At 35.8% G+C, this 17,546-nt stretch overlaps 1 protein-coding gene and 1 non-coding gene across 7 annotated transcripts in view; one reads left to right on the plus strand and one right to left on the minus strand.

Annotated features, from left to right (window-relative positions):
- The window catches only part of LOC144374946 (transport and Golgi organization protein 1 homolog), a 100,652-nt gene that overhangs the window by 24,830 nt on the left and 58,276 nt on the right, over positions 1-17,546 (minus strand). For all 6 annotated transcript variants that reach the window (XM_078037668.1, XM_078037672.1, XM_078037673.1 and 3 more), the window contains 3 exons: positions 14,440-14,526; positions 11,227-12,700; positions 10,458-10,603 (listed from right to left, as the gene is read on the minus strand). In XM_078037668.1, coding sequence (XP_077893794.1) covers positions 10,458-10,603; positions 11,227-12,700; positions 14,440-14,526 — 1,707 coding nt within the window. The remainder of the gene's footprint in view (positions 1-10,457; positions 10,604-11,226; positions 12,701-14,439; positions 14,527-17,546) is intronic.
- LOC144374961 (U6 spliceosomal RNA) lies at positions 7,326-7,432 on the plus strand. The gene has a single exon (XR_013434186.1). It is a non-coding gene; the product is annotated as a U6 spliceosomal RNA (small nuclear RNA).

Genomic DNA, 17,546 nt, shown 5'->3' on the forward strand with positions numbered 1-17,546 from the left:
CGCTACTGCGTAAGCCACATCCCCAGCTCAGGAACAAAATTTCTTATTTACTGCTAGTGGTAAAGTAAAATGGTGCAACTACTTTGAAAAACAGATAAGAAAACCTTAAGAAAATTAAAATATATACACCTCATGTTATCTTTAGATTCCATTCCTAGAAATTTAACTAAGAGATATTAAAACACACATTTATACAGATGTTGCACCAACTTTATTTATAATAGCCCCAAACTGGAAGAAACTCAAATGTTCATCAAGAAGTTAATTAATCAACAAATTAAACTGTATGTCTACAATGGTTACTACTACAGAGCAATAAAAAAGAACAGGCTTTGTAACACCATGATCCATAGAAAAAACAGAAAATAATCATGTAGAGTTGAAGAAGCCAGGAAAGAGAAGACCTATGGTATGGTTCTATTTTTATTATAATTTTAGGAAATAAAAAGTAATTTATAACACAAGAAGCAGATTAATGGTTCCTGGAGATTGATGTGGGGACAGCACAAAAGTCATCTTGCAGGGATGAACTACCAATGTGAGGAGGGAACATTTGGGAATGAAGGATATAGTCACTAATTTCAGTGCGATAGATTCAGAGATATACACATATGGTACAATTCAAATATATTCAGTTTATTGTACTGTAATTACATCTCAATAAGGCTGTTAAGTAAAATAATAAAATAAGTTAATTTGAAATAAAATGCACAAGGTGAAAGAGAATCTAATAGCAGTGTTTTAAAACATCAGTATGCAGGGGGAGGTTTATCATATGATAAACTAATTGTTGAGAAGACTTGAGTGTATTTCTATGGAAGTTTAAATATATTGGAGATTGAGCAAGTTGTTATGTTCATGTACAAATATATTAAAATAAATCCCACAATTATGAATAATTTGTAATGAACAACAACATCAAAAAGACTTATTGACTAATGAAACCAACTGAGAGGCCACAAACTAACATTCATGGTCAATTGATTTTAAATTTTAAAAGGCACCAAGGTAATTCAATGAGAAATGATTATTTTTCTCAACAAATGACACTGGAGAAACTGAATACCCACATGAATAAAGATAAATGTAAGCCCTTATTGCATACTATACACAAAAATTAATTCAAAATTGTTCTTAGACCTAAATGTAAAAACTATAATCACAAAATTTCTGGAAGATAAAAGAAAAAAATTTAAAATTTTGGTTAGATGGAACTCTTACATGTAGCACCCAAAGAATAATGCATAAATTTTAAATTAACAAATTGAACTGCATAAAAATTTAAAATGTTTCCCCTGATTTCAAGACTTTCTGGCTACAGAAATCAAGTCAATGCTGTTTGTTCAAGACAAATAAACAATGGATAGATCTGATCAGTCCATTTTCAATGATAATAAATATTTAAATATGAAAAAAACTAAATGTAATGGTAAAAATGGCACATGCCCAGTTGTGGTGGCCCTGGCTAGAGAATCTGAAGAGTTAACTTAACATAGTCAGAAGAATTAAGTTGGTTGTGAAAATCAAATTGTTTGACAGGCAATGCCTCGGCAGTATTTACTGCTCATAGTGAGTGCTCATAAAATTATTTGTTAAACAAGTCTTCTTTCAAGAAGCTGAATGACAAGATGAACATGCTTTGTATTTAAAAGGAGGCCTGTACCTCTTCATACTGAAAGAAATGGAATGTGGAATGAGGGAAAGATTCATTGAGGCCCATGTCTGAGATCCCAGGCCATAATTAAAATCCATTTATTGTTAAATAAAATGAATTAATAAAGTTAATATCTGGTTAGATATTTAAATAAAATAAAAACCCCTCCTAAGTAATCTTGTTCCATTATTTTTTAACTCTGACTATAATTCAGATTCATCTTTATGAGTGAAATAAGGGTCCAATGGCCAGTGAGAAAGCCAAAGGGAAGATTTGTTTTGGAGGAGTTATATAATTTTAGCTGCTCTATGATTCACACATCATAAACATTAGCATCTGGAGGACACATTAAGTCATTTGCATGTGCTGTTTGGAATGGCAGATCTAAAAGGGTAACAGAGAGCTTGCTTTAGCATAGTCTGTGACTTTGAATAAGCTACTATACAGTATTGGGAAACTTAACTTCCATAGGTGAAAAAATAGGATGAGTTAGCATTATACCTCATTTACAAATTGAAGGAAGGAATCAACTATATTTCTTAAAGTGCTTGGGCTTCCCTGCCACCCTCCTGGATATTTTTGGCTCATATGCATAATTTATAGAACAAGGCTGTCTAAAACTGAAAACTTTGATTGATGTTAAAAGTAAAGTAGAATAAGAATAAAGTAAATCTTTTTTAGGCAATTTAAAAATATTGAGTTTAATTATGTTTTATTAATAATTTAAATGTGGGTTTAAAAAAAAACCTAATGCCTTTGACCAGAAGCCTAAGTGTCCCATGACATAAGTGGGTTTTGTGTGATAGATGAATACTCAGAATTAAAAACAAACATGCACTAGAATGCAGCACACTTTTCCGTGACTTCCATTTTTCTTTCTTAAATTGCTGAGATAGAATCTTAGTGTAATTTTTAAAAATCACAATTATAGGATTGAGTTTTTATTGTGTAAATTCAAAACAGGAATAAATGTAATCCTTCCCAGCAGGCATTTTGACTTGCCTTTTGCTAAATTACAGCCAGAAAATAAACTCTTAGAAAAAATTTCAGGAAAAGTGACAGAAGATTATATACCAACTGTTAAAAATAATCTCTACACTGAAGGTAAATTATGATGCAAAGTAAGAACTTTGTATGTTTTCTTCACATTTTCCATGATGGGAATGGAAGTTACTGCATGAGCACTGATTACAGGATTGCAGGAAGCTTGTTGGCAACAAAGAGTTACATTTGCAAAATTAGACTAAATTTAGTCAGTTCCATTACCTGAAAAGAGTTTTTGTCCTAGTATCTTAAAAATAAGAACTTTTTCTGTGCCGCAGTCTGGCTGGGCACAAAATAACCAAGCCACCACAAAATCTTGTAGACTCCAACAGCAACTCTTTATTCCCGAACTCTCACGGACACTCTACACTCCCTCCACCGGGCTCTGCATACCAATTCTCTCAGAATCCCATAAGAACTCAATGGGAACTCAAGGAGCGGGCGCCTGAGGCAGCAGGATATGCCCTAATCCCAGCAGGATCAGCCCTAAACCTGGAGCCGCCCTATTCCAGCAGGATCCACCCTAAACCTGGAGCCACCCTATTCCAGCAGGATCCACCCTAAACCCAGAGCCACCCTAATCCCTGAGCAGGGTCACCTTTCAATCCAAAAATGCCATGAGTCATTCCTACTTGGCTATGGCTCTCAGCATTTCTGGAATAAATCAAAGATGTTTCCTTATGCAGGAAAAAAGTTATGCCTTGGAAAATATTGCAATATATATTCACATATACGTTCAGAATATATATATATATATATATATATATATATATATATATATATATGAAATTAAAATAACTATAGAACAATGTTGTATGGGTATCCAGTAGAATCCAGTGCACCTCTTTCTATTCCATAGCTGAGACTGTGGGTACAGCTACACCTGACTGCCCATCAGCATACTTCAACTTTCTTTCTTCTAGAACAATACTATACTGGGTCTCCAGCATATCTTCCCACGGACCTCTTACATTTCTCTTCAGTATAAATATTTTGCTTCACTCAAATGACTGCTCCTCTCTCCTGCAGACAGCCTCTTCTGTTGCCGCAAATTTCTCTCTCCCCAGATTCCCTTTTCTCTTCCTTTAGTTCAAAATCAAACCTCTACTGAAAAGCTGGCCCAGTGATATTTTTGTTTGTACTGAACTCTTTATAAAGTACATTATTGTATCATAAATGTGGAATGAATATGCTTTAGTTAGTATACCATAGTGTGCAATCCACAAGGCATCAAGATACAATATTGTATATATATAGTAGAATTCAAACCATGTATATATTGGGGCATAAAAAAGAAACTTGAGGAAAGGATTATGACTTATTTAATTTTTTTAAGTATATGAGTGTGTGCATATTTGTGTATACATATGTATATACATGTATATATGTAAGTATTCATATTTAGCTATATAGATAGATTTCATTTTCTACAATGAACACATATATTCAGAGGAAAAAAGAGACCCACTGAACAAAGTCTAAATACGAAGTCATGCTATTTTATAAAGCAAGAGTAAGCACTATGCTTTAAAAAAAACTTAATGTAATACAAAAATGAAAAGTATTTTTATGCACTTTTAAGAGAGTATGTTGATATTTTCATTAATATTGTTTCATGTTGGTGAAAGTAGGAAAGATAATGTGTATACACATTATTTTAGTTACTTAAAAGAGACAATTTTGTGACTAGTTGTGTAAAAGGTAGGTTATTTAGTTTCACATTGACTTTTTACAGAAACTTTAGGTGTAGGGAAGCCTGAAATCCTATTCTCGACCATCTCCTCCCTCTGTGGAAGGTGAGGCATCAAGGTTCTTGGTCAGAGCATATTAATGAATCTTTGGGTATTCAAGGGCAGCTCTGAAGAAGAGGAGGTTCAAACTTATTTCATAAGGAATTGAAAAAATGGAGTTTTTTCCGAAACAGAGGCAATCGGAAATGAAGGTTTATTGTTTTAGTGGACAAACATTTTTGAGTTCCTAAAATAGGTATGACCCTGTCCTAGGTACTAGATAGGAATTCACTGATACACCAAAACAGATAAAAATTATCTGCCTTAGTGGAATTGATATTCTAGTAGGCAGAAGGACGAAGCCTATGAGATTTTGAGGGGATGCTAGAAGACTTTTAACAAATTTGCTCTTCAATGTTGTTATATTTGGTGCCATTATGAAAATTCATGTGGCCCCCAAATTTCCAGCAAAGGTACAATGTTTATAAATTCTGTAAGTGATTTGCTGTTATATTTAGGGTTGAGACAGACTAGGGGACAAGGGTGAGCAAGGGGGTTGGCAGCTCAGACAAACACCTTTGCTTACTCTGTCTGCTCAATAGCATGAGTACCTCCACCCTGCCCCACATTCTCCTGACACAGTGATTTGCTGGGTCCTCCAGGAAATAAAGCTGTATGGACTACGTATCACCAAGCCGGGGAAAGACAGTCCCATTTTCCTTTTATGTTCTAATTTGTTGGAGAGTTGCCCAAACCATCTTTTCAGAGTTCACCAAAAGCAGCTGTTTCAGTTTTGATTTATGGCCTCTACCCTTGCATCTCTTCTACTTAAAACTTTTTGATGCCTTTCCATTGACTTAGGAGACAAGTCTAAATCCTTAAAATGAGATATTAGAACTACATAATTCAGTGCCCACCAACTCTCACTTTGGCCTTATTGGAATCAAGTCCATTAAATGGATCCTCTGGGGCTTTACAGAATTCAATCTATCCATCCCTCATCCTTAATGCCTGCTTGTTTAAATGTCAGTCTGTCTTGTTCCCGGGGAAGCTTCCTCTATTGTCCCTAGTTAGGCCTCTGTCTTGGCCCATTGGGTCAGTGTTAACAAAATTGACTTGGTAATTTATAGCAGCAAAAGTTTATTGCAACACAAGATCAAATGGCTGACAGACTCGGGGTCTGTTTGGCCTTACTCTCTGCTTCCAAGACCTTAGTTTGTTGCTGTATCTTGAGATAGGAGGAGTATCCAGGGATCTCCTTTGAGCCTCCTTCATAGGTCTCTGCTCCCACTCTTGAGGGTTGAGTTCCAATGGTTTAATCACTACCCAGGGTCTTGGATCTTAATATGATCATGCTGGCTATGTGGTTCCAGCATATGAATTTTGGGAAAACATCAACATTCAGACTGCAGCAGGATCCTGTTGAATGTTCTCACTGCATACCTTATTTTTTCATTTGTAGACTGCAGTGCTCTACCTAGTTTCTGTGTCAGATTTTATATTTTTTAGTTCATCTTTCTTTCTTTTGCATGTCATTTATTCACCCAAACTACAATATATCCTAGAAGTCCCACAAACATATTTTTTTCAATTATTGCAAAAGTTACAACAAAAGGAGAAATCAATAGAGAGTAACTTATATGAGACTTGTTCTCCCACTGAAAGCAACCAGAAAGTTGGAATATATATATTGGTACCAGGGATTGAACTCAGGAGCACTTGATCACTGAGCCACATCCCCAGTCTCAGCCCCATTTTGTATTTTATTTAGAGACAGGGTCTCACTGAGTTACTTAGCACCTCACTTTTGGCTTTGAACTTGTGATCCTCCTGTCTCAGCCTCCCGAGCCACTAGGATTAAGGCATGTGCCATCATGCCCAGTCAAAAAAGATTTTTAAAGAGCTATTTTTCAGATAGAAAGCCACAAGGAACATGCAACTGTCACCCCTAAGAGCAGGAGAACGAATAGGTGAGCATTCTACCTGGAGGCACCCTCTAGACCTCAGTTTGAAAAGGGGAACACAAATGGGGCACAGCAGTCTCACTGAGGAGAGAGAGACCAGAGTTCCAGGAGATTAAGCAGCCAAAAATATGTAGAGAAAACTACCAGAAAGATGGGAGCCACAAAGAAAAAGAGTTCCAGAAATCTGCATGGAGGCGGTCTTCAGTTTGGGGCTACATTCTAAGCAGTACCTGTGAGGGACAAGAACAACTATAAGCTAACCAATCCCACAGTTGGCACTGAGCTGGGAGAAGTCTGGATTCCAGCTAGCCAGAGAGAGTTGACATACAAAAACAGTACGGTCAACAAGGTCATGAAGAAGTATTTGATCCTGGCATCATGGCACATATCTGTAATCCCAGCAATCAATCCCAGGTTGAGGCAGGAAGATCCCAAGTTTGAGGCTGGCAACTTATCAAGGGCCTAAGGAAGTTAGTGAGACCCTATCTCAAAAGAAAAAAAAAGTTCACTCAATATCATTAATTATCAGGAAATAAACTCACAAAGACATACCCACTAGAATGGCCCAAGTGCTAGTGAAGATGAAGTCAAGTGGAAGTCTCCTAAATTGCTGGTGGAAGTATAAAATGATTGTGGTCATTTTTTAGCATGGCTTGACAGTATCACATAAGATAAAAACATACATTAAACGTAGGAGGCAATTGCACTCCTAGACATGAGTCCACTTATAGTGGCATATATATGAAACAGTACTGTAGGAAAAATGAATCTATAGTTTAAAAAAAAGTTATCAATGGTTGCCTGGAACAGGTGGTGAAGGCACTCACTGGGAAGGATCCCAAGGAAACCCCTTTTCTAGTGAAAAAAAAACTGTTCTATATCTTGATTATGGTAGTTTTTACATGGGTATCTACATTTGTTAAAACTCAGAGTGTGCTTGCTTTGGCAGCACATATACTAAAATTGGAACAATACAGAAAAAATTAGCATAGTCCCCAAGCAAGGATGACACCCACATTTGTGAAGCATTCCATAGTTTTGTGGAACCAACCCTTCAGCAGATGAATGGATAAAGAAACTGTGGTACATATATGAAATGGAATATTACTTATAGCATTAAAAGAGAAAAAAATTATGGCATCTGCGGGTGAATGGGAATATCAGGTTAAGGGAAGTAAGCCAATCCCCAAAACCAAAAGCTGTATGTTCTCTCTGAAAGTGGATGCTGACCCATAATGGGGGTGAGGTGGGTGGTAAGGGGCATGGAAAGAATGGAGGAACTTTGGGCAAAGGGGAGGTAGGACAGGTGAGGGGGCAGAGGGATAGGAAAGATGGTGGAATGAGATGAACCTCATTACCCGAGGTACATATAGGACTACACGTGTTGTGTACAACTAGGAAAAGTTTTGTTCCATTTATATACAATGAATTGAAATGCATTCTGCTATCATGTATAACCAATTAGAACAAATTTAAAAAACTCACTGATATTGGCTATCAAGGAATTACTGTTAAGTTGTGTGATGGCCCGTGGGTTCATTATACTATTCTCTATGCTTTTCTTTAAAGCTTTTCTAATTAAATTTATTTTTTAACTAGTACATAGAAACAAACATTATAATTATTGAATTAGGTAACATGACATTTTGATGCATGTATACACTATGTAACGTTTAAATCAGTTAAATATATCTACCTCCTCAAACATCATTTCTTTAGGGTAAAACTTTCACAATCTTTTCTTCTAGTATTCTAAAATATACAGTATGTTATGGTTACCTATAGTCCCCTACTATTCTCTCTGCTCTTATTTGAAAGTTTCCATGATAAAAATACTAAAAATAATTTTTAAATTAAGATATAACTTCAAATATTTAAAGGATTTCTATGTAGAAAAGAATTCAATTTTATAGAGGAAATCATGTGGAGGAAAATTTGGAGTCAATACAAGGATGAACTAGACAACAGAAGAACATATAGCCTTGTAAGAGAGTGACTCATGCTAGGAAATACTGGTGTACAGGCCTCATAACTATTCGTCAGGGCCACAGTAAAGAAAATAACAGCAATGAGTGAGAAACTAGACTAACAGCCTTCCAAGGTTTCTTCTAACACTAAGATTCTGCTAAGATTCCATTGATCAATGAATCTGATTGGGGCACATCTCCCAAACACATCAGAGCCTATTACTCTCCAGTCCTATCAGATATCATACTACTTGTTTAAGATTTTATATTGACTTGTTCATAATTTTTGCATATATTTGTTAAGTCCTTTTCTTAAGGCTTTCAAAAATCACAATCATGCCTTACACCTGTTAGACTCTTTTAGTCCTCGCACAATGTCCTGTACATACTGGGCCATCAAAATGCCTTTTTGAAATCTCCTTTCAAATCAGTCTCCTAACATTGTGCCTCTTCTTTGCCACTCACGTCTATGTCTTACCTATCACTGTACAATCACTGACCATACCTGCACCACATTCATGTCCCCTGACCTAGACCTAGAGGAGGGCTCTGTGCATACCTAAAAATATGAATAAAGAAATCCTTCCCATATCGTGAGGCTGTTAACTTTCCAAGTGATGCTGATTCATTCTGCTAATCAAATTATGACTGTGGAAGACTGCTTTAATCACTGGAAATATCATTATTCTAACTGCCTGGCTCGTATATACCCCTTACCCAGGTGGCTGCCACCATCATGAACAAACATGGAGCCAACTGAAAAATGATTTGTTTCTCCCCACCACATCTTTTCCACCCTGGTGGTCTTTCCTCCCCAGGTATTCATTGTCTTTATACCACCTTCTGACTGTCTACATGAGAATTAGGGCATGTGTAGGGGTAAAACCCTTCAAAATGCCAGACACCTCACCAGACATTTTACCTTGTAAAATCATTTAATTCTTATGATTGGAGTAAGCATTATCTACATTTTACAGATGAGGAAAACTTTTTTCAAAAGTTTAGTTATTTGCCCAAACGTCTAAATGATAACCTTGGGATTTGAAACCAGATCTACCTGGCTTCAAAATCTATACATTTTACAAGGAAAACAACAACATCATCTTTCTTACACAAGCCTTGAAATAATACAACCTACAGGAAGCAACTTCAGTTGAGGAGGATTACTGTCACAATGTCCCTAGGACCATCTTATCCTCCAACCTCTAAAAGCTTTCTCATTCCTATAATTAAACTCTAAAAGTCCAATATCAACAAATACCAATAGGGGGGAGGTAAGTCCTAAAATGCTTAGATAAGCTTCTAGACAGATTAAATGTCTTGTTTGGATCATGATTTTCTTTAGAAAGATCAGCCTTAAGTGACTCTTTCTAAGAAACAGATCTAACCTAATTCCTTTCATTCTTAAAACTTCCTAAGGATCCCCACTATTAATGGTCTAATGCTACTTTGGCTCATGACTTCCTTTAAGATTTGCTGGCCTCTCCAACAGGCCCATCCCCCTCCAACTTCACACTTTACAACACCAACTATTCACATTCTCCTGCCCTCCCCAAATATCCTTTCTTCATGTTTCCATTTCTCTGAACACATTTCTTCTGACTGCCAGCTTCCCCCACCACCCCAGCCTGTCTAATCAACAACAAACCACATGTCAGACTCCTGTTTGCCCTTTGCCTGTGCTTCAAACACATCTCAACCACTTTCTGACCTTACTGATCACCCTTCCAACCATAATAAATGCACTTATGTACAATAATGTTCTACCATCGAATAAATACCTCTCTTTCTGCCATTATCTTACTGTGTTTCAAGTGAATGCTGTTATCTCCCTGCCAGAATGAAGGGTTCTGAGGGGAAGAACCAAGTTTTTACAGGTGTGCAAATGTCTAGCCTTGGTAGACAGCAAATCTTCATGTGCTAAACCAAGTAGCCATTAAAGCCACACCCCTATGGCTTTTGTTTCAGGAGCTATCTACTCAAAGGGTCAAGAGTCATTTTCATAAAGACATTTTAAGTTTTTCACTTCATGACCAGAAGCCACTTAAAAACTAATAAATAATCAACATTCTAATTGAAGAAACTATGTCAAACTTACCATCTTAGACAAATAAAGCAAGAATGAATATAACAAGAAAAGTATGTTGTCCAAAAGGGTGGCATCTGCTGGCTCTTCGACCTTTATCTCTAGTTGGTTTTCTGTATCAGCAGCATCAACAGGAGTACCTTCTGTTATAAGTAGCTCTAAAATTGAAAGGGGAAATGGCTATTTTATTTTATGCTATAGAATAAGAATTGTCTCTCTTCAGTTTCAATATTCATCGAGTGTTTCACTAAATATATGAGTCACAGTGCCTAGCGCAGGTGAGGCACTGGTAGAACACTTGCTTAGTGTAGGTGAGGCACTGGGTTCGATCCTCAGCATCACATAAAAAGAGATTAAATACTAAAAAAAAAAAAAAAACGTTATGCTAGTCACTCCACACCCACATGATCTAGTACAGGTATTTTATGATTAAGAAATTATGTTTAATAAAGCCCTTTTATAATTTTAACATAAAATGTGTACTGTTAACAGGTCTACTTTTGTGCATTAGTTTCTCATTTATATCTTTCTCTTTTGCTTTTTATAAAATTTCTTATTGAACATGCTAACCAATCCCAACTGTCCTAAAGGAAAAAAAGAATAAGCAATATCCTTTCATGCTGTAGCCCAAAAGAATGAATAAAGTAACATATGGGGCTCCTGAGTCAGCCTTCTTTCTCCTTTAGGCACATGGAAACTGAACAGAACTTTACAATAATACACAAAAACATTTGGAAGAACAACTCCTTTTCTCCAGCCCAAGCCGCAGGCAGGTATTTACCTTCAGCTTTAGCCCAGATTTCCTCTAGAGGAGGCGCTGTTATCAATGGAGCAGTCTCCTCCACTGTGGAGTGCTTGTACCTCACAAAATAGATCAAGTCTTGGATATCATCAAGCACTGCAGCCTCTTCAAATATGTTACTTTCCTTTATTCCTGTGTCTGTATTATCATTCACACGATTATCAAGCATTTGCTCTGCTACGCTCAAAATGTGTGACTCAGAGGCACGGAAGACCTTATCTAGAACTTTTTCTAGATAATAGGGCATTAGGTTATAGGGTAGGCTCTCCTGCTGTGCTAAGTTCAGCTTTAAAGACATTTCTTGCAACATGGCTTCCAGTTCTTGGACATCAATGTACTTCAGGAAGCGTTGCAAGGACTTTTGTTCTATAAAGAAGCTGCGGATTATGGGCAAGTCTTCCTCCTGATCGCTAAGCTCTGGCTTTAGGGCTATATGTGGACTCTGTGGGAATATATCATCTTCAAGGTCTGCAGAAGCAGGACCCTGGCTTTTTGCGTCTGTGATATGCCCTATGTCCTCAAGGTCCTCTTTTGAGGTTTCTTTTCCAGTAGCCTTTTCTGTAGACTCTAAAGTGTTCAGATGTTCCTTAGGGTTGTCTTTTTCAAGATCGTCAGAATCTTTATCCTGAAATACTTCACTTATCCCTGAAGTCTGAGTGTTTTCCTCGTCACTTCTGTCAAAGAGTCCCTGGGCTTCCTCATCTGCCAGAGGACTTTCCTCCTTTCCCATTTCCATATCACCTCGTTCCTTGTCCATCATGTCTACCCTTTTGGCTGTGGTTTCAGTTTTCTTTAAAATCTTCCAAATTATACTCATTTCTTGTTTGTTTTCTTTGGTTTCTAGATAAGGATTGATTTCTTTTTTCAAAAGTTTATAAGCATCAGTCTTCTGTTTGTTTGAGACCTGAGAAATGTCTACCCTTTTGGCTGTGGTTTCAGTTTTCTTTAAAATCTTCCAAATTATACTCATTTCTTGTTTGTTTTCTTTGGTTTCTAGATAAGGATTGATTTCTTTTTTCAAAAGTTTATAAGCATCAGTCTTCTCCTGTTCATTTGAGACCTGAGAAATGTTACTGGTTTTGTTTTTTTCACTTTCTGGCACTTTCAATTTATCTGGTAGTATTTCTTCAAAAAGTTCAAATGATCTTTGTTCACCCTGAGCATTATCTGTTTGACTATCTGCATGAGGATGGTACTTCTGAGCCAAAAATTGTTCCTCAAGATCCACAGTGTTTTCTGAGAATGCACTTTCAATTTGTTGTGAGTTTGCTACTACTGGTTTAGGTTCAGGTTCAACATCCTGGGAGACTTCAGGAAATTGTCCCACTTTTTCTATAGCTTTCTCAGAATCTTCATTTGCAGAATCATACAATTCCAAAAATCCTAGAAGTTCTTCTATGTTATAATTATCAAAATCATCTCCTCCAACATCAAAACAAACAAAATCTGTCTCCTGTAAGGAAAAGAAAACCATTAATGTGTCAATAACAAAGTATCACAAAAGCAAACTCATCCACGCTCCCAAATTCAGGATTGGTTCTAAAGAATCTTTGAGGTCAACCAGATTACCCTCCTCCAACCCCCACTGCCTAACTCCATCTATGGCTGAGTAAATCTGTCTTTTTCTAGACTACAGTGTTAGAAAGTCTATTCTTTCTTTCTTTCTTTTTTTAACATGGGTCATATTCTTTAAAAAGCATAATGAGTAAAAATGGTGACAATTTGGTTTCCAACTGCCTGACTCTTGGGTCTCTCTCAATTTGCTCTGAACATAAGTAGGGAAAGGCAAGGTATCACTTATAGGATCCTCCAGCTCTTAATATCTACACCTATGTTTCAGAAATTTAATTCTTAATCATTTGCTCAGGAGAAGCTGGAAGATCCTGCAGCCTTGAGAAAAATGAATCAGTTTTAAAGTATCTTACTGAGATACAAGTACATTGGATGGAATAAAGAATGATATTAAGGAGGCTCCTCACATTATTATTACCACAAGAACAAACTGAAAACAAGATTCAACAAGGTATACACCTTTCTCTTCATCAGGGTTTCACAGTCACTAAGATCTCTCTCAGGATTATGTGTATATTATCTAGTTTTCCTTCTTGCTACTAGTAAGTAAATTGATATAAAAGGAGCCATAGTATGAATGGACATGTTTTTAGAAAATTTCCATTCCTAATTAAATCTTCATAATATTCTGCGGGGGTTCCGGGGGTGGGGAGGCAGTTCAATGTAGTACGGATGAGTGATTTCCTCTCCTCATCACATGCATTTCTAAGCCATGAGGGATGCATGTAATGGGAAATACAATGAGAAGGCAGAGTTCAAAACAAATGAGTTCTCTGTAATCAGTGAACTGCTGTCACAGCTTAAATCCCAAGAACTCTCTTTACCAACAATGAAGTCCAACAAGCAACAGAAGTGATTTTATGGCCCCTGAGATTATAAAGAATTTTTAGGAACAGCAACAACAAACAGGATGACTTTATCCATTCAGTTCATCTAATCTAAGAACTGTCCTAGCCTAGCAGTTTGCATATTCTACAGCCACTACAAAGAGCTGCCCAAAGATGTTTCAGTGTTGGTGGGCATCAATTACTATACAATTTAAAACTCTAGAAAATAATCAGCTGAAGTGAGAATTCTAGAACACGAAATCCTTTCAGTCACAAAATCAATTTAAGTCAGAGCACCATACAGGAATGTTGTATAAAGGAAGCAGTTGGGGCCTTAAAAGATCTGAGACTGAACATCACCTGAAACGCTCAGGTCCCCTTTTCCAAATCTATAACATGACTATGATCCCATATATGACTAAGAATAAGAAAACCTTTGTAAGTACATATTTCTAGCCTAGTATAAAAGTTAGAGTTTATTAATTTAACCTAAATATACTTAAAATGTCTAATAACTATCCAATGAGTTTTGCCTGTAAAATGAAATTATTTGCCTCTTAGAATATCTGTTTCAATATATTAGACAACTCTCAGATTATAATATAATCACCCTTGAATGCCTTTCAAACTTTTTTTTTTACAGGTAGTCTGATTTCAAATGAAAATCTGACACACAAATGTTAGATTGCCCCCCAAACACATTATAAAACATTCAGAAGCAGTTAACTGAATATAACTGATGGATTTATAAGCCAGTTTACAATTGAGAACAAAAAAGAAATCCATAACTTACATCTGTTGGAATTTGTAGCTCTTCTTTAGTATATTCACGAACTACCTTGATGAAATCTTTTGGAAAGTATCCAAACATACGGCCAACCTATAGTGCAAAAGAGACAAATATCAAATAAATTCTGTACAAGGAATATAAATAAGAGATTTCTCAGAAGTGGCAGGAAATATACACATAATAGATAAGTATATGGTATAACCAAGAAAGAAAGTTGCTATAACAATTACACTGAGATTATTATTCCAAATAAAAATTAAGTACAGAACTATTAAAGCAACATTTCCAACCACTGAAGTTTTCTTTTTTACATTTAGCTTAATTCTCAACACAGAGCATATAAAGTTAAGACTTCTGAAGTAAATAAAAGATCTGCATAGAAGATTATTGGATACTATATGGTTAAAACTATGTAAATCAAAGCTGGTTATAAATGCAATTCCAAATAACCTCTAGCAAGAATTTACCTGTACATTTTGTAGCATTGCTCATAAACCAATATTTATGTCTTTCTTAACCAATACACAACAGTCATAAAAATTAATAAGTAAAAACAATACAAAAATCTCTAAAATGTATTACCACGATAGCAGATGTATTGATAGTATATGCTTTCCTAGCTTTGTCCAAATCTACTTTTACAAGTACTTGGGGAGTGCTGAGGGCCATTGTCAAGTAGGAATGAAGCTTCAAAATTTCCTTGCCAGTGTACCCCATGTTAAATGGATTTCGCTGTTGACATTTCATGTAAGGTGACCTTGCTCAAGGACCAAGGCAGATCCGGGTTTAGAGCTGATCAGGTTTGAGGAAGTATCCCACTCCTTAGGGTGTTCCCGGTTTAAGACAAAAGGAGTTTTAGGGAAGTTGGAGGTTGAAGATTATTGCTGCTGGGAGTAGGGCGTGCCTGCAGCCTGAGTTCCCGCTGAGTTCTCCTCGAGAAAAAGTTTTTAGGAGGTGAATTGTTCGGGAGATTGGATTACCCCTGAACCTGTGTGGAGGCGGTGTGAGTCGGGAATAAAGAATTGCTGTTTGAATCTACAAGGCTGTGAGTGCCTCCTGATTCTGTGCCCAGCCAAGACTGCGGCATTATGGTGGCCCGTACGTGGGATGTCTGAAGCTTGGGGGTAAGTGAATTTGCTCGCTCCTGAAGGAGAGCAAAAAAATGGGTGACCATTTCAAAAAACAATGTGTTCTTGTTTTGATTTATTTTGTTTTCATTTCAAGTGGCCTGTTCCTAGAACTTTCTCAGGCAAACTAAGGAAAATGGTTGACTCAAGATTTGAAGTTGTTCACCTCCGAGGAAGAAAAATTGTTAGAGGAAGGAGGTACCCCAGTAAGACAAGAAAAACTATGGCATATGTTGCTACAATACAAAAATGTAGCCCATGGCTTTATAAAGATGAGTTATTAAGTATATCAATGGGACCATTATGGTATCCTGTAGAAGGATTTTTCTTCAACAAGAAAGAGATGACTAGTTCTGTTCACTATACTTGTCTTGGTTTTTACAGACAGCTGATTCATTTACAAAGCTAAAATGTTAAAATATCAACCACTAAATATGAAATCAAGTACTCTTTACTTATTAAGTTCCATAAGGTAATATATTTAAACATTATGTGTGTTTTCATAAATTGGCAAATGGAAAAATGTTTAATATTGCTTTGGTCTGTGTCTTTGCTGAAACAAGGTTACTAAGTGTTAAGATTCTATCATGTGTAATTTATATACAGAGAATATAAGAAGTTTCAGCTGGGTTTCAATTACAGTATAACAGTACCTTAAAAAACATGAAAGTATTTCATCTTATTAAAGTGGAGTAATTTTATAAGGGTTGTTTTAGAATGTGAATTTATAAAAAGGGTTAATGGTTAAAAAAGAGATATAAAAAGATTCAAGATGTGGAAATATATTTTAATATAAAAGGTTAAAGGAAAAAGAAATGTTTCTAGTTGAGATAATCTCTGTGTGGTAAAGTGAAAAGTTGTAAAATGCCCTTTAAAAAGATTTTGAGGAAACTAGATTTAATTTAAAAGCTTGAGAAAGGTAGAAAGAAAAAAAAAGGTATTTGTACATGGCAGATTGAGACAAAGCTTCTTAATGGAGTAAAAAAGAGCCTTTGGTTGAAGGGCAGCCATGTAAACTAATATTAAGCGATTTAAACAAAATCTAAGCCTCGTTTAAAAGAGTGAAGCTGTAGGTGGTGAAAAAGTACATTTAAAAGTACAGTATAGATGATAAATGAAATGCTTTAAAAGGTTAAATTGAGGGTTGTTGAGATACCTTCATGGCAGGAAAAAAGATTGCTTTACTCATCAAACTATTAAAATGTACTTATTAAACTAAAAAGAGGGAGATGAGATAATCTTTGTTTGGTAAAGTAAAAAGTTGTAAAATGTCTAAGTACATTGCAAATAGCTTTAAAAGGTTAAATTGAAGGTGGTTAAGATGCCTTCATGATGGAGGAAAAAAAATATAACCCATGAAGAAGATAATAAGATAAAAGATTTAGATAAAGAAGATTAAAAATTTGAAGTGGAAAACTTCAAAAATAGAAGTACAAAAAGGTAAAAAAAAGAGAGAAGATGTAGAAAGATAAAGATATAGGAAGATAAAAAGATGTAGAAAGACAAGAATTTTATACCCACAAAATAGGAAATGAAAGAAAACTAGGAGAGAAGAAAGCAACTAAGGGTAAATATAAAAACCTTAGAAGAAAACTAGAAGATAGAAATAAGATGGAAAATGGTTAAAAATGTCAAGTAAAGGTATTTCAGATAGAAAATACAAAGGGCTAAGACAACTATGGTTTCAAACCACATCTAAAAATTAAAAGGACTAAAGTAATTCTAAAAACTAAGGCAAAATGCTTTTGAAAGACTTAAATTTAAAAGGATCTTAAAGGGGTATATATCCCCCAAAGATAAACTTAAAATAACCCTTTTTTACTCTAAACTTTTTAAATTTGAATTCATCAGGACTTAATGCTGCGGAAAGACATATGTATCCAAAAAATGTACATAAGCCTAAGGTACTTTGGAAAGATATTCTAACAGGACATTGGAAAGCTCCTGACCCAGTGTTTGTCTGGAGTCGGGGTTCTGTTTTTG

This window comes from Ictidomys tridecemlineatus, unplaced genomic scaffold (genome assembly GCF_052094955.1).
Source record: "Ictidomys tridecemlineatus isolate mIctTri1 unplaced genomic scaffold, mIctTri1.hap1 Scaffold_97, whole genome shotgun sequence".
Taxonomy (NCBI): domain Eukaryota; kingdom Metazoa; phylum Chordata; class Mammalia; order Rodentia; family Sciuridae; genus Ictidomys; species Ictidomys tridecemlineatus.